The sequence below is a fragment of the Delphinapterus leucas genome, chromosome 3 (assembly GCF_059928025.1).
Source record: "Delphinapterus leucas isolate spDelLeu-1000000601 "Yukka" chromosome 3, BTC_Dleu_Yukka2, whole genome shotgun sequence".
NCBI classification, from domain to species: domain Eukaryota; kingdom Metazoa; phylum Chordata; class Mammalia; order Artiodactyla; family Monodontidae; genus Delphinapterus; species Delphinapterus leucas.
This window is the reverse complement of record NC_143131.1, coordinates 124,160,608-124,182,838: the sequence shown is the minus strand read 5'-3', so window position 1 is coordinate 124,182,838 and position 22,231 is coordinate 124,160,608. Positions and strand designations below refer to the sequence as shown.

General features: G+C 36.9%; 1 protein-coding gene across 14 annotated transcripts in view; it reads right to left on the bottom strand.

Annotated features, from left to right (window-relative positions):
- The window catches only part of TCERG1 (transcription elongation regulator 1), a 143,288-nt gene that overhangs the window by 35,635 nt on the left and 85,422 nt on the right, over positions 1-22,231 (bottom strand). For 7 of the 14 annotated variants that reach the window (XR_016392788.1, XM_089909458.1, XM_089909457.1 and 4 more), the window contains 9 exons: positions 18,035-18,260; positions 15,453-15,605; positions 13,935-14,394; positions 13,505-13,624; positions 9,378-9,620; positions 5,093-5,155; positions 3,345-3,545; positions 2,508-2,620; positions 1,296-1,384 (listed from right to left, as the gene is read on the bottom strand). Coding sequence is in view for 13 of the 14 variants with exons in the window: in XM_089909458.1 (XP_089765584.1) it covers positions 1,296-1,384; positions 2,508-2,620; positions 3,345-3,545; positions 5,093-5,155; positions 9,378-9,620; positions 13,505-13,624; positions 13,935-14,394; positions 15,453-15,605; positions 18,035-18,260 (1,668 nt within the window). In the remaining variant the exon portion in view is untranslated. The remainder of the gene's footprint in view (positions 1-1,295; positions 1,385-2,507; positions 2,621-3,344; positions 3,546-5,092; positions 5,156-9,377; positions 9,621-13,504; positions 13,625-13,934; positions 14,395-15,452; positions 15,606-18,034; positions 18,261-22,231) is intronic. The other 7 variants (XM_089909460.1, XM_089909461.1, XM_089909462.1 and 4 more) reach the window with 4 other exon arrangements.

The following is a 22,231-nucleotide window of genomic DNA, read 5'->3' as shown; positions in this document are numbered from 1 at the left end:
AATGCAAGTAATGGTGTGAACTTAAGATGTATCTTTAAACGTATGTATCTTCCACCTCTGTCTACCAAAGGGGTCTAGAAATAATGACTAATTCAGTAGTAACAACTATCCCTAGATCCCACATGGTGTAAAAATGCCACTTCTCACAAAAAGAAACCAGGGCTCCTTGGAAAATGGCTGAATCTAGGTCTGAAATAGGAAATATATGAGATAAAGATCACACATGAATCCGGCACATCTCTGTAACTGCCTGCTAACTTGCAGGAAATTCAGGAATGGAGGATTCTATTAAAGAGTATCATGAGAATGCAATAATAAAATCCAGACTGTGGGACTCTATAGAACACACACATTTATTTTTTTCAATATAAAAACAAGGAGGAAAAAGCAAGGAAAACAAGTTGGAGGGGAATCTGTAGATTATAAAACTTAAGAAACAAGCCAACTCATTGCCATGTGTAGACTGTACACGGATTAAATAAGTTAGAATAGGAACAGGAGAGAAAGCCCTCATGTGGGGAGAGGAAGAAAAGAGAAAACCAAACATAAGAAGAAAAGAAAAAAAATAGACTATTCAATGCTAAGATAAAAAGACATAATTTTACAAAGTTCTGTAAACATAATCACATATGAGGATATATACACAAAAGCAATTTTAAAACATTTTAAACAATCAAAAAGTAGATTCAGGATCTTAGTGGTTCAAATCTATAATTTTAAACAATAAATATTAATGGAGAGTTCCATGAAGGGAGGAAGACACTGCAGCAGTTGAATTTTGAGCATCCAAAATACAATGAACAAGAACCAAAAAATATTCAGTAGATAAAAACAGGTATTTGAGGACTTTCTTGGTGGCGCAGTGGTTAAGAATCCACCTGCCAATGCAGGGGACATGGGTTCGAGCCCTGGTCCGGGAAGATCCCACATGCCGCAGAGCAACTAAGCCCGTGCGTTACAACTACTGAGCCTGCGCTCTAGAGCCTGCAAGCCACAACTGCTGAGCCCACGTGCCACAACTACTGAAGCCCGCACGCCTAGAGCCTGTGCTCAGCAACAAGAGAAGCCACCGCAATGAGAGGCCCGCGCACTGCAGCGAAGAGTGGCCCCTGCTCACCACAACTAGAGAGAAAGCCCATGCACAGCAAAGAAGACCCAACGCAGCCAAAATAAATAAATAAGCAAACAGGTATTTGACACATGCTTTTTTAAAGTACTTTTTCTTCCTATTGGATAATAATGTAATAATCAAGCATGGCAATCAATCAATCAAACAGCTTAAGTCAAGTACATACCATGGAGTACCAGGAATAGGAGTAGTAGCCACTGGTTTTGCCTTCTGGGCAGCCTTTTCTTCCTCAGTCATCTCCTCTTCTTTGGGCTCCTATGGGAAATGATATTACTCCCATTAAATTAATATTACAAAACTATACCTGAATACCCCACAAATACAAGAAAGATTGCAAATACCTTAAAGTACAACCAACATAAGGTGTGTTGCTAGCATACAGAGGAGAGACTCTGAGTCAGAATTTCTAAATAAGTTCTAAATCCTCGCCCCCTAGACAGAGCCGAATTGCACAACAGTAGACCCCATCAGCAGCAGGTCCTATCTTACAGACTCACTAACCATCTGTTTAAGAGTAGAAATAAGGAGAAGGGTATAGAAGATGACAGGAGACCACTTCATCTAAGGTTGTTTCTTTTTTCTGCGAAATTCCTTACTGATAAGACAAGACTACCATTGATCCCTCATTGAATAAAAAAAGCTTCCAAAAAGCAGAGCTCTTTTAGTGCTGTACAGAGATTATTCCATGCCACGAGAGGGCAAATAAAATACAACGATCATTCCCCAATATGAAGTTGTACTTCTAATTATAACATGTACCAGTCTGTAAGTCAGGAGGGGACATCAGCTCTGGTCCAAGGTCCTTTCTTTCTAAGGGGGTCTTGGTTTAGTATAAGAAGTAATTTAATAAAACTTTCAAAGGAAAAACTGAATTAGAAATTTCAAAGAACCCTAAAATTGCAGAAGTCAGATTTACAGCAATTATCTAAAACTACAGCAAATGGGTTTCCCTGGTGGCACAGTGGTTAAGAATCCGCCTGCCACTGCAGGGGACTCAGGTTCGAGCCCTGGTCCGGGAAGATTTCACATGCCGCGGAGCAACTAAGCCCGTGTGCCACAACTACTGAGCCTGCGCTCTAGAGCCCGTGAGCCACAACTACTGACCATGCATGCTGCAACTACTGAAGCCCGTGCACCTAGGGCCCGTGCTCCGGAACAATAGAAGCCACTGCAATGAGAAGCCTGCGCACCGCAATGAAGAGTAGCTGCCACTCGCCTCAACTAGAGAAAGCCTGCGCACAGCAAAGAAGACCAAATGCAGCCAAAAATAAAATATATTTGTAAAAAATAAAACTACAGCAAATGGATTTTCAGTTACAAGTAAACTGTACCCAACAATCAATGCTGGCTCCCAGGTAAGCAGGTAATGGCCCTTTACCTCTTTTATCTCCTTTATTGGCTCTTCTTTAGGATCCTCCTCCTCCGTTTCCATTGGTAGAGGTTCTTCAGAAGGTTCTTTAATTGGCTCTTTAATCTTCTCCTCTAATTTTTCTATTAAAAATTGAGATAACATCACACAGTGGTTCTGAAGTAACTTCTGATTAACTTTCAGAGACTAGGCAGTTAAGATATTCCATTTCTAGTTATTAACCACAAAAATAAAATGTTCTTCCTTGTAATATCATTGATTTGCATCTAATGTAATGTTCAACTTCAAATACCTTGCTATACCAATCAGGAAACTGTCAGTAGAAAAGAACTACTGATTTCAGTGGGACATAAAGTCTTTCAGGTCATTCATATATCATTTGGAGCAATCATTCATTTTGCTGAAAGCGATAACATACTAAAAAACAGAAACAGGGACTTGTGCAATAGAAAATTATGAGTCCTCTTCCTCCAAGATTCCAACAGCCTAAAGTTTTTCTTCAGAACACATGCAATAAACACATTCCTTCCTGATCATTACTATCAATCTCAATAAGGATAATGATAATTATTCAGTAGAATAATTATGCAATTCCTGACCAGAGTAAAAAATATATATTAGTGTGTACATATAATTTAACTTCTCCAGATGGTAAAGTGATGGACAAACATGTAAGTAGAAGAACTGGCTTTTTAAATGAATACATATATAACAATTCAGAGGAAATAAATAATCCAACACTATGTAACTAGAAAATCCCTTAAACGTTTTAAAAAAGGAATTAACTCAGAATTTCAAATAGCATTTCTATTTATACTATGTCCCACCAAGTCATTAAAACTATACCTTTTTCCTTTAGCTCTTGGGGTTTTTCCCAGGTTGATTCTAATGTTCTATTATTATAATAATATGTCTTCCCATCTGCTGTTTTATATTCAGTCCACTCAGAAACTGCTGTTGCTCCAGCTAAGGTAGCAGGTGAAGCTGCAATAGCAACCTGGGGGTGTATCATGGGTACAATAGGAGGGGCCATTCCTGGCAATACACCTAGAAGAAGAAGAATAAAAAAATTAGATCCAAGTATAGAATTGTGATATAAAATAAAACTTTGAAATATGAGCTAAATCTTTCTACTAAACATTAATAATGAATGAGCCAGTTGAAACAAAAAAATCATATAAATTATGATTTAATTACTTAAATCTATATCCCTGGTTTACTTCTAATGCCTAAATTCAATTAGATTCAGAAATTGAACCCAAGAAGTACCTTAAGAACAGTCAGAAATTTGGGTCACACCTATAAGTGAAATCTTAATAAAATATAACATAATAAATTATAAAAATAATGGTACATTCTCTACTTATTAATAGAAATATATTTTTATAAAGAATTTCCTGGGCTTCCCTGGTGGCACAGTGGTTAGGAATCCGCCTGCCAATGCAGGGGACACGGGTTCGATCCCTGGTCTGGGAGGACCCCACATGCTGAGGAGCAGCTGGGCCCATGCGCCGCAACTACTGAGCCCGTATGCCACAACTGCTGAGGCCCGTGTGCCTGGAGCCTGTGCTCCGCAACGAAGGGCCCGCCACGGTGAGAAGCCCGTGCACTGCAGCGAAAGAGGGGCCCCCGCTCGTGCAACTAGAGAAAGCCTGTGCACAGCAACAAAGACCCAGCGCAGCCAAAAATAAATAAATAAAATTTATTTGAAAAAAAAAAAAAAAAAAAAAGAATTTCCTCAAATTCTAATGAAATCAAGGCAACAAGCACATTTACTAAGCATATTTCCTGAGGCAAAATTGTTTTCTTGTTCTAAGGTACCTAAAAAGGATATGAATAAAATTCTATTTTAAGGTAAATGACTGAAAAAATAAATAAGTAAAAATAAAGTAAATGACTGAGTTTACTATCAAATCAACTTTAATATACTAAGTGATTAAGTGAGATATCCCTGTAAACTCTTTCAGTTTATTCTTTTCCGGAAAGAGAGCAATGTTTCTTTTTTTTTTTTTTTCTTTTACAAGATAAGCCAAGATCTATATTTTTCACCAGACAACTAAACAAGCTGGTATTATAAATAATCAAAAACGTGAATCAAAATTGAAAAAAAAAAAGAAACTCAAATCCTATACCAGAATTTAAGTTTCAGGTAGATAACTTCAGTAACTTTAAAATGCAAATTTATACTATACACACAAATATTCACACACATATACTCACTAGCATGCAAGCATAATCACATCACTTTACACATGGAAATGATTTTTTTATATTTAACTTAAAAACACACGTCAAAAAATAAAATTAAATGTTATGAATATGAGAATGAAGTTGTTTACACTTATTACAAAAATTAAGATATAAAGTGATTTGACCTTATTTGCTTTTGTGAACCAACGAAGCTAATACTACAGGCAATTGGGAAAATTAAGTGTTGGCCAAATATGACAACTGCATTTATACTGCTCATTAAAAAGAAAAATATAAAAAAATCCACTCACTTGGGCAAAATAAATAAATAAAAGGATAAACAACAACATTCACTACCATGCCAACTTACAGACAAAACAAACTAAGATGGTTTTAAAAATTACCGGTCTTGGTGGTAGCGACTGTCTTTACATACGGGCAGCTGACTATTTGCATCATTGCTACACCTGTAAAATGGATAAGCAAGCATACGTTGGAAAGCTGCCATTGTATGTCGGCTACCACTGGGATTCAGGGAAATAATTTACCACTACAATTTAGAATGTTATTTCCAATGAAAAAGACCAAGGATGGAGTAGAATTTCTTTTTGTTTGACATTTTGTGGGAAGTGGTGCCAAATCCAATGATAACTAATTCTAAATTATAGCATCAATTACCTTTTTATCAAACCAGTTGATAATATTTGAAGGAGTCTCAAGAGTTTAAATTCAACAAAGGAAAGCCCCTTCATTACGTATGCATAACAAGTTTTCATGTTTTCATGTGGGACATTTTCCCACAGGACATCAAACCCATGCTGCTTAAGACACCAGTGAAAGGCAGACGCAGCATGACACTAACAAGACACTTTCTCTGTGCTGCTGCTAAGTGGGAACTACATGCAAAAGCAGAGGCATGGAGCATAACCATGCAGAAGTAGAAAAAGAGTAAGATAGGACAAAGAGGGGTGGGAGGAAAAGGAAGAAAATAAAGTATAAGACAGATCCCAATATACCACTGCAAATAATACTTTAAATAAAAGGGCAAAGATGAAGAGGAGGGTAGCATTCAACTAATGACAAAATATCCATGTGTAGTGCCTGCTGTATGGAATGCCACGGGCTTGGAACACTGTGGGGGCAGGCTAACAAATTAAGAAGAAGACAGCCCCTTTAGTATCATTAATGACTACCTGGGCTGATTACTTTAGAAACCTCAATCGTTTAAGCCAGCTAAAGGAGTAGCACTTGTATTAAAGAATGGAAATTACGTACAGTTCTTAGAAGAATGAAGACTCATCATGATGCATTACAATGGTGATAAAAAGGGAATGAAACGAAAAGCTGGAAAACTAAGACTGATTAATTGAGGAAAATCAAAATTAAGAGTTTTTTAAAACTTTTAAAGGAAAAGGCTGAAGGCAAAGGGTTGGGAAGTTAAATTTTATTTTCTATTTGTTTTGGCTAAAAAAAAACACTAAACCTATTTTGGTACCGATAAAAATTAAAAGTAATAAATTCTTTTCCCCACTAAAGTACATAAAAATAAATTTTTCCTAATTCAGAGACAAAAATTAAATTAAACCCCTGCATTTGTAAATAACATACCTATGTTCACGCGCACACACACACAAAATACTGCCAATTTTTGAAAAGTGCCTTAATTTCTTAGTTACTATTTTAAATAAAAATATTAAAGCTAAACTTTCTATTAACAATGAAACTAAAACAAACGCACTGGATCAAAAAAGTATGCTGAATAAAGTTTATGTACAGTTTTATTTTCCATAATGTTTAAAGAAAGCAATGGAAAAATTCATTTGATTAAGGAAGTTACAGCATATATTAGTTTTAAATTAGTATAAATACTGCTATCTGCAGGATCACTGAGCCTACTAAGTCAGCACTAGAAATTCAATTCTTAGACTCTGAACTTTACTCTCAAAGACTGTTCTCCAAAACCATCTCCTAATCAGTAATTTCAACTATACAACTTAAACAGAAGAAAGTCAAATATACTCATATTCAGGCCTAACTGCCATTGCTAAACATCAGCTGGGCCAACACAGAACTCTTGTATTTGACTATCAACATTATAGGCCATAATAAAAGGACCTATTTGTTTCTTCTCATGTTAAAAAGACCAACTTAAGGTTTTCTAAGGGTGACTATATGCATATCATGAAGACTCACAAAATAACCAAACATCTAAATTTTTAACCTTCTTTTAAAAAGGAGCATCTGTTCAATTTTCCTACAACTCTACCCTCAAATTATATTCTACCAGGAAATTAGAAAATTCCATTTAGTATTCTGGATAATCCTGATGTCACTGACCATAAGCTTCTTAAAATTCCAAACAAGATTTTACAGACTACGAAGTAGAAATCCTGTAATCCTAATCCAATTCACTATCCCCAACTCCACCTCTTACTCCTATATTTTACCTAACTCTTCCACTCCTTTTCTTCATCTTCACTATCCCTTCTTTAATCATCCTCATTAGCACCATACACTGCTATTTCAAATAGAATATAAGGCTCCAAGATAAATTACATCCAAATTCCTCCTGCTTTACCTTACTGTTGAATTGATATAAAAAAGGAAAAACAGAGATAGATGGCATTATACATAAAACCAAAGATTTGGGGAGGAGAAAAACAAGTCTTCTTTTCCATTCTTTTTTTTTTTTTTTTACTAAAGTACCTTAGATGACTGAATTAAAAGGGGAAATGAGAAAATGAACGAATTCTAAGATGCCTTACTATATAAAACAAATATTACTTTCTATAAAACATTAGTTCCCTCTCCAAAGAATCTCTGGTATCTTGCATAAAATTTTACAGATTATCTAACTCAGGTTCTCTTCCAACTGACCTACAAAGTATTATTAGTGGCTCCCATTTATTAAATGCCTTTTACTGCCAAACTTCATAGGTACTACCTCATCTGGTAACACAAACGGTTACCACCTGTTCTAAAATTTAACGGTGGGATGAGGACCAGAGAAGACCAAGGCATCCAAAGACAGCTATAACTGAAGGGATTTTACTGTGACAAAATTCCACTTTCTACAGAAATAAATTTTGCTACTCTTTCACCCACTGGTCCTATTAAGAACCTCTAAAGCAAAACCAAAGTTCTTTTAGACAACAGCCTTTCCAATACCTCATATATGTTATTATGCTACCTCTCAATCTTCTCTCTACAGAATTAACAATCTCAGCTCCTTACGATCGCTCAGAATCCAGGATCTGGTCTTAACACTGTCCCTGACCCTAAAGCAGACCAAGATTGCAAGACGTTATGACGAATATCAAGCTTTTATCCATTCATCACTTAATTTCCTACAAAGAGTATATCCAAAGAGGAAAGTATCAGCTGCTTAATCTTAAATTTAATTTTGAAAAAGGGTAATCCCTAGTATTAGAGACAACATTTTTTATTTTCTTCTTACTTTTAAGTGATTTCGGTTTCTTAAACATCACATACTGGTCATTTAATTATCTAACACTACATCGAAAACATGTAAAAAGGTTTTCCAAAAAACCCACTAATTCTTAAATTTTTGGTTTCTTTCTTGCTAAGGTGTAATATATGAAAGTGTTCTTTTCGAAGTAGTTACAAGGAAATAGTGTGATAATTAAAATGTGTGCAAATCTAAGAAATAGCTGTATCACAACCCTATTCTTACACAAAAACTAGTACAATAAAGCAGCAACCATAGTGAAAGGAGTGTGAAATTAGGAGACAAGAGGCCTAGGTTCTATTCATCTTTGCTACAAACTAGCCTTGTGAGCTTGACCTCTCTAAGGCGTCAACATTTTCAACTATAATTCTAGGAGAACGGACCATGGATAAGGAGTAAATATGTTTGACAACAGCAAACACACTCAAATTACGATGCCAAACACTACCACTGTTCAATCCCTGTGGGAAAAATTCTACTCCACAATCTTTTAAATTCTTCTCTAGTTGAAATGATTTCCCCTAAAAAAATAAAACACATGAACTCACCATAATTAAACGTTAAAATGGTGCCTGTTATACTTCACAATTGTTACAAGGGAAACTTATGCTTTCTGTTTTAGATGATTTTTTTTAAGTTAAGTGACTCACATTTTCTTCTCAGTATAACGTAATTATTACGAGCATGATTCTTGGATCTGGAGTGCCCAGACTCAAACCCCAACACCATCACTTATTAGCTATGTGACCACGGGCAAGTAACTTAACCTGTGTGTGTATCTACCTCATAAGACGGTTGTGAAAACTAAACGAATTGTTCCATGTAAAGTGCTTAGACCAATGCATGATATAGAAATCACTTAACTTGTGTTACCTATTGTGACCTGTGATTTCTTAACTTCATACACTTAGTCCCTTAAAATATTGCATTTAGAACATATTTACACAAAAAGATGATCATTTTTAATTCATTGGGGCCATTATCCAAAATGAGTGTAGCTTTAAATGTGGCTCTAATTTTAAGACATGTAAACAACAACAACAGAAAAGGACGTTTACCAAAACTGAAGAGAAAAATACTGCAGTTAGCCATGAATCTTTCAAAAATGTTTCAAACAAGTGAGATTCAAGGCAAATTTCAAATGCAACAGACACATGAGAACAAACTAACTGACAATATGAAAACATAGCTGGAAAAACTATTATTATCTATTGGTTTACCTGGAAGTGGAATTGGCATGCCAGGAAGGGGAACACGAAATGGAGGTACCATTACTGGTGGAAAAGCAGGTATTGCTGCTGCTGGCTGAGGTACTGAATGAGGAACGGCAGGAGGTAACGCCTGGGGGTGTGGCTGAGGAACAGTTTGCACAGGTGTGGCTGTAGGAGCAGGAGTTGAAACACTAACTGTAGGCGTGGCAACTGAAACAGCAGAACTTGGGGTCTGATCTTGTGTTGTGGGTGCTGATAAAAGATAAAACAGAAATATGTATCACTCCTTCATAAACCATTTTACTATATTCATTCATCATTCACTCATTCAGTATGTAAGTATTTAGGGCCCATTCCATGCACTGCAAGGAATTTATAACAAGGTCTCTGTCTTCCAAGAAGCTTGAAAATAGTTAAATGAAACATAAACAATAACTAAAACACAAAGTGAAATGGGATAAATGTATAGGAGTGTAACTCAAGACCCAAAGACCATTTCTTACTGTGAGACAGTACAGAAAATTTTATAGTGTGGTGATAGGCCTTGAAAGATTAGGATTTCAACAAGGAAAATGACAAAGTGAAAGGAGTAAATAAGCAAGTGGTGAGAAAAGTGAGTAAAAGCAAAGAGTAGGGGACAACAAGGTATTGTTTAGAAAACAGAAGACAAGCAGTCAACTAGTAAAACACTAGGCATACCAACAGAACCAGTGAGTTACAGCTGGAAAGGCAGGCCAGAGGCATAAAGTGGGAGGCCTTGAACAGACGACTAAGGAGTCCGCACTTGACTGGGTAGGGAAAGGGAAGAACTTATGTAAACGTAGAGAAATGATCTAAAAGAATGAACACCAAAACGTATGTGTACACCTTTTACTTTTTACTACACATGCTTCGTTAGAGTTTGATTTTTTTTTATAAGAATGCATTCACATGCTATTTATGTGACTTCATGAATGTAAAAGGGATGTGGGGGAGGTAGAATGAAGGCTTCTGTATGGAAGAGTAACAATCACTGTTCATTTGATGAATTAACCTGGCGGATGCATAGGAAGAAAAGGAAGAACAGAGGTGGGAAAATCAATTTCAACGTATCTGGAGTTGTCCAAGCAAGGAAGAACAGAGAGAAAAAGGTATGCAATAACTAATGACTGACTGGATATGAACAAATGGAGTCAAAAACGACTTGGGTTTCTCTATAATTATTTCAAAATAAAAAGGTAAAAAAAGAAAAAAAAAAAATAACTCAGGTTTCCAGTGTGAGAGACCAGCAAAATGTGAAATTCAGGATAATTTGGTTCTGCTAATACGTTATTTTTAAATATCAAAAATAAAACATTTTATCCCTAGTAATCACACTTTGTGACCCCCAAAATATATAAAATTCATATTTCCTTTTTTTAAGTTTCAGTTCTCAAATATTACAAAACATTTTTTGTTATTTATTCACAACCCGTCTAGTTCCAAAACAAAATTCATTTTCATAATTCATTGGTAACTAATACTTCATCTTTATCTTGATATAAAGAAAAATGCCAAACTTTACCTATACTGGAATAAAAATGAAATTTATCAAATTAAATAAAACAGTGCTTTCCTAATCTTTATGCCAATTTTATTCTAAGGGAAAGCACACTGTTTAATGCAAACCACCCAATAATCCAACTGAAAAAATTTCTCACTGTCTTTCCTTCAGCTCCTAACAATGAAAAACTCACTTAGGCTGGGAAGATGTCAGCAATTTCATACTTGTTAATGAGGGACTCACCTTGGCTAAATAGACAGCAGGGCCAAACAAGTATCTTCAGGGGCCCAGGAATGAATTGGTGGTCTAGCATAGACCTAGCCTTAGGGTACAGTATCATATTAATATAATTTTATAACAGTATGAAAAATACAAATTACATGCAACATTTGCCCAGTCCCATACATACACCATTTAGCATTTGTAATCTACTGCAATGGCTGAATATATATCAAGTTATTCTTCCCAACTTCCCTGAGGAGGAGGATTTCATCAGCATTTTTCACAAACTTGCATAGGATAAAATGAGTTTATGCTCAACTGAGGTTAAAATATAAATTCCTTAAATTTTAGTTCAATTTACCCACAGGTTTATACTGCAGTTCACAGAATTACATTTTTAAAAAAATCATGGTAATGGTATTTAGTAATATTTGCTAAACTCACAATACAAAGTACTGAGTCAGGAAAATAAAATGAGTTACAAAGGCATCAAATTTCAGGGGGAAAGGAACACGAAATGGAGATGGCAAAAAGTATTCACTCAACCTATTCCTCTTGCTGACACAGGATTTTCTGAATTTGATTAGTTGCCATGCGTCATGAGAGAAAAGGGACAAAGGCAACAAAAGAATTAACTGGGAAGCTGGGAGAATGGTAGCTAGGACTTTAGGTAAATTCCTACTAACTCCATTTGCTAAAATGACTAGTGTAACACCAGACCTCAAAATATACTACTAATCCAGCCTCAGATCTTAACTAAAAAAGACAAGTGACTATCTCTAAGAGATGGAGAAATATTAAGACTGATAACACTTCTTGACACTCAATCAAGCGAAATAAAAACAGCTATCAGGAATACTCAGAAAGACAACATCAAAATTGATGTTTAAAGGCAGTAAAAAGAACAAGATTTTGCTATTCTGTTCTTAGAATAAAGGCCTCCCTATCACTGAAGGGTAGTACAAAAAATGAAAAACAGGAATTCTGAATAGAATGGTTGGTAATGGACAAGATACCTATGGGCCTACTGATAGACCACTCCGATATGGAAATGAAATACAAAGAGAACAGTTAAAAGTTTTTGGCTACCCACCTCCCTTAAAACAAAGTACTACTATTTTTCCTTCCGAAGAGGCAGGGAATAAAACAGAAGCAACACAGAGCCTCCACATAGAACCACACTGCTTTTAATTAATCTCCTTTTCCCATCACCACCACAAGTACCCCATAAAAACTGACTATTTTCTGCCTTGCCCCACAGGTATTAGAAGCATTTGCCTATAAAAAGGCAAAGACCTTCAACCAACTAGCTAGTATCACTGTTAATCTGTATTTTCAGAATTCAACTTGGCTACAAGAGACCTGTAAAGCATTATTTACATCTTCCTATTAAGTACATTTTCTCCCAAGCCCTCTAAAAAATATCAAATAGGGCCTTTAAAAGAACTGTCTCCATATCACATGTACCTTACTTCTTCGGTTACTACGCACATCAGTAAAATAAAATCAAATTTGAATTTAAATTCAGTAGGATGACTAAATTTCTCTCATGTACATATTTCTTACAAGGTAATATACACTAATAATTCCCTAGTCCCTGAAGCTACTGGGGGAGGGAAGAGAGACAGTTTTTTTTTAAAATTCTCTCCCATTATCCAGGTAGCAAAATAATCTAAATTATAATCGCCTTGTAGGGATAATTATGTATCTTCATGCCAGTATCATAATAATCAAATAAATAAAATTATGTAAATATTTGGGGGCTCAATCTCAGCCTGTAGAAAAAGTAGCAGCATACTTATATCAAAAAAAAAAGAACAAAATAAAATCCAGAACTAGTAGCATAAATATTAATGACAATCTTTCAAGCAAATTAATATTCTTCTCTCCTCATCCCTGAAATCTATTAATTGTATCTCATCTTTATAAAAAAGATGTAACCTTTGGGCCTCTGTGTTTTCATACCTGAAAATTCTCTTACCTTTCAAACTGCTTCTAACACAATTCCGCATTTCATCTGCCTGCATCCCATTCTGGGACCCATCTACCTCTAAACAAGGTTACTGAAAAGTTCCTAAGTTTCCCTGATTTCAACACTACCCAAAGAACAAGTGCCATAAAAATCTTCCAGAATACTGCATTCATATAGACCGCCTAGTGCCTGCCTGCCTCACCCATTTGCCTTGTTCTTAAAACTCTTCATAACCTGGTCTCTTATTCAATATATTAACCAATATAAATCCTCCCACCTAACAATTCATAAACTATATTTATCCTCATTTCCTGACCTACGTTTCCCACTACCTGAAACACCTCTCCGAAACTTTGAACCTATTCAAATCCTATCACACATCCTTTATGATAAACCTCAATACCCATGTAGTCCACTCACTTGTCTCTCCGTTTTCTTGAATTCTTATATCTTCTATTTTCGCTGCATAACTTTGCACGCTATTCTCTAATTGTTTCACATGCATTATTCTTGCCTCCTCAATTAGAAAAACTGGAAACTCTGCAAGATAGGGGCAGGGGCCAAGACTTACACTTATTCTGCAAACCCCACATCACCCAGCATTACTGTTGGCCAAGTTGAATAGCTAACTCTACACTTCCCCAGTTTAGCTTCATGAATTTCAACTGGGCAAATAATTTCTTCTACTAATGTAAATTTCTGTTCTTTTTAGCCAAAAGTCTTAATGTCAAAAACATATTTTAAATAACATCAAGGATAATACCTAAAACACTAGGATCATTTTGGAATGCATTCCCACTTGTCCATTTCTCTAGCCCCTAAATGAAAACACATGCTGACAAGTACTCACTTGATACTGTCTGCGAAACTGAAGAGGCAGTTGTTGTGGTAGAAGTGGTAGAGGATGGGGTTGATGATGACGTTGAAGTGGATACCGCAGGTGCTGGGCTACTGGTCGTAGGGGTGGAAGCTCCCACTGCTTGTGCTTGCACTTGCGCCTGCACCTGGGCCTGGGCCTGGGCCTGGGCCTGGGCCTGGGCCTGGGCCTGGGCCTGGGCCTGGGCCTGAGCCTGAGCCTGAGCCTGTGCCTGTGCCTGCGCCTGCGCTTGTGCCTGGGCCTGCGCTTGAGCTTGAGCTTGAGCTTGTGCCTGGGCCTGGGCCTGGGCCTGTGCCTGCGCCTGGGCCTGGGCCTGGGCCTGAACCTGGGCCTGGGCTGCAAGCATAGGTGTCAGTTCTGACTGCTGAATGACCTTAACTCCATCTGGCTTGGTCCATGCAGATTCACGTGTCCGAGCATTGTAATAATAAACCTGCAGAGAAAGCAAAATCATCAGTATCAACGAATCTGTCAACTATCATTTATAAACAATAATATAACTATATTTTGTCTTAAACAGTATTAAAAAAAACCTTACAAAACAGAAAGTACACCAAAATTGGCTGTTTGTATATGATGAGACTAAAGGTACTTTTTCACTCCTTTTTTCCTTCCCCCCCACCCCCCGTTTTCTATAATGAGCACACTATATTTTTAACACACACCAAAAAAGGAGAACCAAGGTTATATTTTGTGCACAAAGTTAACACAGCGGGCCTGAGACTGCTATCCTTAGAAAGCCCTGCCCACAATGTTGGTCCTTGGCTGGCATCTGGAAACTTAGATTTCAGGAGGGTTCCCATCATTCCCTAACTGATAAGAATGGCTCATTATGTTTAAACTGTTTATGCAAACAATGCAGTTTATGCTGAATACATGCCTTCCTTCTGGGAGTCTGGAATGTGGTATGTGCTGGGCAGATGTTGCCAGATATAGGACCAGTCCCCAATGAAAACCCTCGACTCCTCAGCTCAGGAGAGCTTTCCCAGCAGACAACACTTCACCTGTGTGTTCACAATGCCAAGTCGCAGGAATTAAACACATTCTATACGATTCCACTGAAAGGACTCTGGAAAGCTTGTGCTTGGTTGCTCCAGACTGCAGCCCATGCAACCTCCTTCTCTTTGCTGGTTTTGCTTTGTATCTTTTCTCTGTAATTAGTCTTAGCTGCAAATACAACTACATGCTGAGTCTTGTGAGTTCTCCTAGCAAACACTAAACCTGAGGGCTGTTTTGGGGACCCAAGGCACATATTTAAAATACAGGCTTCCAGAATCATATAGGCAAACCTATGTAAGTGCTCCAGGCCACTTTATGTCTGTGCATAAGTCCAATCCAGTGAGGCTTTCCAGGAGTCCTGCCCCACCCTGGCTTACCCAAGGCTCATTCCTAATTGGCAAAGATACAGTCACTGATGCCAATCTGCCAGAACTCCTGTTTTACTCTTCTGTTACTAAGAAGCTAACAACCTAAATACATTTTATAATTTACCTTCCCATCTGGAGTTTTATTTTCAACCCATATCTCCTCAGTAGGAGGCAGCGCTGGAGTACCAGGAGCAGTCACAGGAGGCATTCCTGGTGGAAACATCATACCCGGTGGAGGAGGCATGGTTCCCATGGGTGGAGGCATGAAAGGTGGTCTCTGTTAATTCACAAGAAGTAATGTCACTTGTGTTTATCTTTTTTCCTTCAAATTATTACTAAATTCTACCCAAAAGTAAAGCACTGTAAGAGAAACTAGTTTTATAGTCAATTCAGATACATTTATCTAGGTTATGTAAGAGAAGTTTCTCTGTAATAAAAATGATTACTAAATAGACTAGAAAGAAGTACATCAAAATACTAATAGGGCTTCCCTGGTGGCGCAGTGGTTGAGAGTCCGCCTGCTAATGCAGGCGACACGGGTTCGTGCCCCGGTCCGGGAAGATCCCACATGCTGTGGAGCAGCTGGGCCCATGAGCCATGGCCGCTGAGCCTGCGTGTCCGGAGCCTGTGCTCCGCAACGTGAGAGGCCACAGCAGTGAGAGGCCCATGTACCGCAAAAAAAAAAAAAAAAAAAAAGTACTAACAATAGTCATCTCTGGGTTATAGCATTATGGGTGACTTTTGCTTTGTTCTTTATACCCTAACTGCCTACTTCATACATTGGGCACTAGATTACTTTCAAAAGAAAAAAACTGATTCTTATTTACAAATAACATAGCAATAACTAAAAAGGAAAAACCAGATATACCTAACCCTTTGTTCTCTTTTCCTACAAGGAAAAAAAAAAATTAGCTAGGAAAATATTCATCATTTCCTATTTTTCAAATAATAATAATGCAGCTCACCAAAGATGTTAACATCAGTAAGTTTAAAAGATACAATTAAAAAAATTATCCCTTTTACTTTTCAGGAAAATGAGAATTTAAATGGTATATATTATAGTTAAAAAAAAAACAACTCCTGGAACCATTCATTACTGATTCAACACTATCTCTGATAATTCCTTCAACGACTGCTGACCCAAGCCAAGATCCTGAACCAAACAATTTAACTGTAACTGCTATATCTTACTCACCAAAGCAGAAGAGGTCTGCCATTTTGAAAACAGATTTTGAACAGTGATTCAAAGATTTCCTCTATAATCTACAAGTAACATTAGAATTCAATTATCCAAAGCACCTTAATCTGGATAATGGAATTGACATTATGCTAATAATGTGCAACTGTATTTCATTTTCCTAAAAATGTTTTCCTTTCCACACTCCAGTCTTTCTGGATTCAGCTTGCTGTCTTTCAAGCATCAGCACACAGGCCCATGTTCTATAAAATATCTACCCCAAATATATCTCACGCACCAGGAGCTGGAAATCACTTGGATTTACTGTAAAACCACACAATCATCCATCAAGACCAAGAAAAGCATCACAACATTAGAAAGTATCCCATTATAACATCTGATATACTTCCATTAGAGGGTTACATTAATCCATTACATTTTATAATATTCTGCAAGGACTTTAACTATTAAAGGCACAAAGTAGAATAAATTCACATGTAACAAGTTATACCAGTCAGTAGGTCAAAAAGTTACTTCCTATTCTAATCCTGAAGAAAACATAAAACCATTTAACAATTTGTTTAAGGGGGTGGGGGAAGGGGGGGCTGCTCATTACTAGGAAGGCAACAAAATTACTAAGCAAAGTATTAAAACCTGGTGTTTCTTCCATAAATATAACCCTATTGAAACAGAGTTAACATCATTTAAACAGCAGCTCATTATCTCTTTCTATTTTTAGTAAGTTCATTCTTGATTATCCAAGCTAACAGAAGGGAGATGATACTACTGTATTTATTTCGTTTCAGAATGGTACAGGCTGAATAAACTAAGAAAACATGGAAACATACTCAGTCAAAAAGAATATAATCTCAAAAGTAGATATTTTTGAGAGTTGATACCTTCATAACCTCATTTCAGACAATAACTGGGTCTATTTACACTAAAGAGGGATATATGCCTCAGGTTAAAACACCACAAAAGTTTTTATTTAAAGAAATCCCACAACAATTCTATTTCTAAAATTGTAAGATAACCGTATTTTTTTTCTGGGGAAGGAAAAAAATCCAAATATTGTGCTTATAAAATGTGTTTGTTGTCACTTTCTAGATTCTATACTAGGCATCATTTCTGGGGAGAACTGCTCAGGAATATACATACATATATATTTAAGTTTACCTGCAACATGTATCACTGAAAACAAATTTCCCCTACTCTATACATAAGATTTCAAACTTCATTTCCCATAAAGAAGATGGATTACTAAAGACAATTTTCAGAGACGAAGGCGGGTTAGAACTACCCTATTCAATCCTAACTTAACACATTTTTCTATCACCATATACATTTCCAGTCTGAATTTCCATACTAATTATTGTTACCAGTGCTTTTAGAGCAACACATTAATATAAGGATGTTCTCTTTAGTTCCCATTTTCCTATAAGACCAAGAACACAGGTTTTAAAGGCAAAACTCATATATAATATTGACACTAATGCCAACAAAGAAACAGCTACCTCTATATTCTTTACCTGGAGGTGTGGAGGGCCCATAGGTGGAGGAATCCCTCCTGGGGGAGGCATTGGTGGCATATTAGGATCAAAAGGAGGACGTCCAAATGGGGGCCGAGGTGGTGGAGGAGGGCCTCGCATCATACCAAAAGGTGGAGGAGGTCGCATGAGAGGTGGTGGGCCTCGCATCACTGCATTTGGTGGGGGAGCTGGGCCTCGGAACCTCAAGGCCTGCTGTTGAGCCATCCTGTGTGGGAAAGCCATGAATAAATTTTTCTTTCTCAACTTAACAAAAATGTAGCTACTAATCTCTAATTACATCAAATTTTTAAAGCCCTTAAGAGCAAGTAGAGTTGGAAAGTCATATTGCACCACTGCAATAGAGTGCATCAGTAAGAATGATCAATGGACACCAAATCTAGGAGGAAATTTAGATGAGGGAGGTTATTTGGATAGTCTTAAAGTATCTTCCCACATGTTTCTTACAGTTGCAAAGAAGGATGAACAAAACACCTATGCAATAGAGAAACTGACCTAATGTGACTGAGAGGGACAAAACATCACCTATTCCAGGCAAGAATGCATAACCTCAATCTAATAAGGAGCTATTCGACAAACACAAAATGAAGAATGTTCTATTAGAAAGGAGGCAGCAGGGAGTATACTCTTCAGAAATGTTGATGTTATACAAAAAAGACAAAGGAAGGCTGTGGAAATGTTCTACATTAAAGAGGCCAAAGAGACATGACAACACAATACCAACTCTAGACAGGATCCTAAACTAGAGAGAAGAAATGCTATAAAGGACATAATAGATTAATAGACAACACTGGAATACAGACAACAGATTAAAGTATTTTGTCAACGCAAATTAATAGACAACACTGGAATACGGACAACAGATTAAAGTATTTTATCAACGCAAATTTACATTGATACCTGTGCTGTAGTTAAGTAAGAGAAGATCTCTATCCTTAGAAAATAAATACTCAAGTATTTAGGGGTAAAGGGCCGTGTGTGTGTGTGTGTGTGTGTGTGTGTGTGTGTGTGTGTGTGTGTGTGTGTGTGTGTGTGTGTGTGTGTGTGTGTGTCTTACCCTCAAATGGCTCAGAGAAACAGAGAGCATGTATGTGACGAGTAATAAAGCAGAACAGGTAAAATATTAACACTAAGCATACTATTTTTGTTTTTGCAACTTTTTGCAAGTTTGAAATTACTTCCAAATACAAGGTTTTTATAGCAGGGGAGGGGAGCAGCTTAAGAGATCATTAGTATTCTCTAACTACAGGGAAAGCCCTCTGTACACTGCACCCCACCCCACCCTTCAATCTCTAGCTAAACACCCTATTTTCTCCATGGCACTCAAGCACATAAGCAATATCACATAAGATGGCATTATCTATCTCCTCTCATAAGTGCTTTTTTAAAAAAATTATTAACTCTAACAAGTGCTTACTATGTGCCAGGCAGTAATCATAAGCTCTTTTTAAGTTATTTAATCATCACAGCAACCCTGAGATAGATTTTATCAAACTCATTTTACAGATTAAGGTGCACAAAAGTAAGATAACTTGCCCAAGGCCACACAGCTGCTTCAGTGGTAAAGCCAGAATTCAAACACAGGTGAATGGCTCTTAAATGCTATACCATGCTTTCTATCTAAGCCCCTTTTGAGCAAGAATTGTCTGTCCTGTTCACCTTTATATCCCCAGCACATAGTTATGCCTGCCCATAGTAAGGCTCAATAAGTATTTGCTGAATGTACCATTGAACACCTAGGTAATACTGTATCTTACAAACAGGGTATATAGAATGTTAAAAAAATCTTTACTATAATTTGCCAGTCAATTTACTGAGCACCTATCACAGTCTTCCCAGTAGCTATGATAAATCTCTCCATTATACATGAAATTTACATTTCAGTGCTCAAGAGAAGATTAACAATTATATTCCTCATGTACATTTGATGGTAATCATTCTTATACTCTCTCCTCACCAGGCTCTTCCAACTTTCCTACACTTTTCAATCCTGTGCTTAAGACTACCCCCGTTTCAATGTTCTCTAAGTTTTCCACATCGTAATTCAATTCTGACACAAAAAATCCTAATAAAGAACCAATTTGCCTTCTAGGAGAGCACTAGGATTGTAAACACATCCAGAACTACCACACCAAATATATTTCACCAAATCTGCAAATGATCCTACACTCAATGTTAGAAAGTATGAGTTTAAAAGTGATTGCAAAAAGAATAATCAGTCTTTTTCAAATTATATGCACTCCCAAAAGACAGATGGTCACTGTTATTGAAGCAATGTCTTAACCTTTAGGGCAGGAAAAAACTTAACCACCAAGAAAAGATATTCCATTTCAGCCTTCAGTTAACAATGTATCTTAATCTAAGATTTCCTGAATATGCCTCTTCCTTTTCAAAAAATCTATATTTTTCTCTCTTTAGAATTTCACACTTCCTAGTTATAACTTAAAGTTAAGCATTTTAGGTTCTAAAAGCATGAAGAGTCAAATCAGGGCTCTGCCTTTTGTTGTCAGGCTGCTCACATTTTTTCTGAGCCTGAATATACTCACATGTAAATGAGCGGGGAGCGGGGTGGGGGGGGGAATAGAAATAAAACCTCTCTGTTCAATGAGATAATCCCCATGAAACATTTAGGATAGTACCTGGTACACAGTAAACTATTTTAACTATCATTACTTACATTCCCCCACAAACCTAGCATGGTGCTCTACCTGAAAAGCTTGGTGGCCAATTTGACTAGATGGCTTTCAAAGTCTGCCATGAAAATGGTGGCAAAATTCACATAATTTCCTCTATCGACAGCCTCAAGTTGCCATTTTCTGATGTCAGACATGTATAGCACATGTGCTGAGCTCTTTATATACACTTCTTCATCACAACAACCTCACCAGACCTGCACTGAGGATTAAATGAGCTAATAAAGAACTTGGAACAGCACCCAGCACGTTAAGTATTAGCTATTATTGCTGTTGCTGTAACATCAGTATAGTAAGAGTATTAGTAAAATACTAATAATTTAGTAAAATACTAAAATTACTGTTAAACGGTATTAATATTAGTAGTGTTAACTATTACTATAATTATTATTAGCAGGCTTTACATAACCTGGCCCTTGCTGACCTCTCTACAGACTCTAGTCTTTCTGATCAACTACCTGATTACCCTGAAGCCTCTGCAGTTGTTCCCTCTGCCTGGCATGCTTTTCCCCAGATCTTTATATAACTGACTCACTCTTCAGTCTCAGCTCAAAGTTCACCTTAAACTCCTTTCTCACCCTAGTCTCTCCCAGCCTCTCTCTATTTCATTACCCAATTTGAGTTTACAATTATGGTAAATGCTATGAAAAAACATCTCACTTATTTGTTTACTTTTGTATTATCTCTACCCACTAGTACATAGTTTCTCCTTATTATAGTGATGCATCTCAGTGTCCAGGATGGTAGTGTTCAATTATTGTTTTAATAATGATAGTGAACCCTGGGTACTTCCTATATACCTGGTACGGTTATAGGGACATTATTTGTACTAAGTCTTTCAATCCTAACAACAACCCAATGAGATAAGTTTGGCACCATTTTTACAGAGGAAACTATGGCACAGAAAAAGAACTTGTTTATGGTAGTTAGTCAGTGGTAACACCAACATATTCTTATTCCCATTATACAGCTGAGGAAATTTAGACTGCCAAGTACCTTATCATAAGTCATAAAGCATTAATAAGTAAATGTAGGCCTTGGGTAAAGGATCTATACAAATATAACTCTAAATCTTAATGGCCCTCAACCATAAAGGAATAGAAAGGCATTTGGAACTCCAAATAAATTCTGTCTATTGTAGGTTATTTGCATTCCTACCACTTTCAATCTTTAGGAAAACAGAAGCCTACTTGCATGAACAGAAACCCAAAAAATTTTTTTTACAAGAACAAATGTACTTCCCTAGAAGTACTAAATCCAGATATGCAATCTTCCCAATGGTGAAGACAAGTCTGCAAATACTTTAATATAACAGGAAGAGCAAAAATTTTTTAAATGCTGATATATGGCAGGCAAATTAAAAAGGAAGACTAAGTGAGGAGACCTAGGTTTTAATCCAGACCCTGCCAATACCTCGGTGACCCTGTGTAAGTCTCTTCACATTTGCAGGCTGATTTCCTCATTTGATGTGGTTAGTTTGGAATTT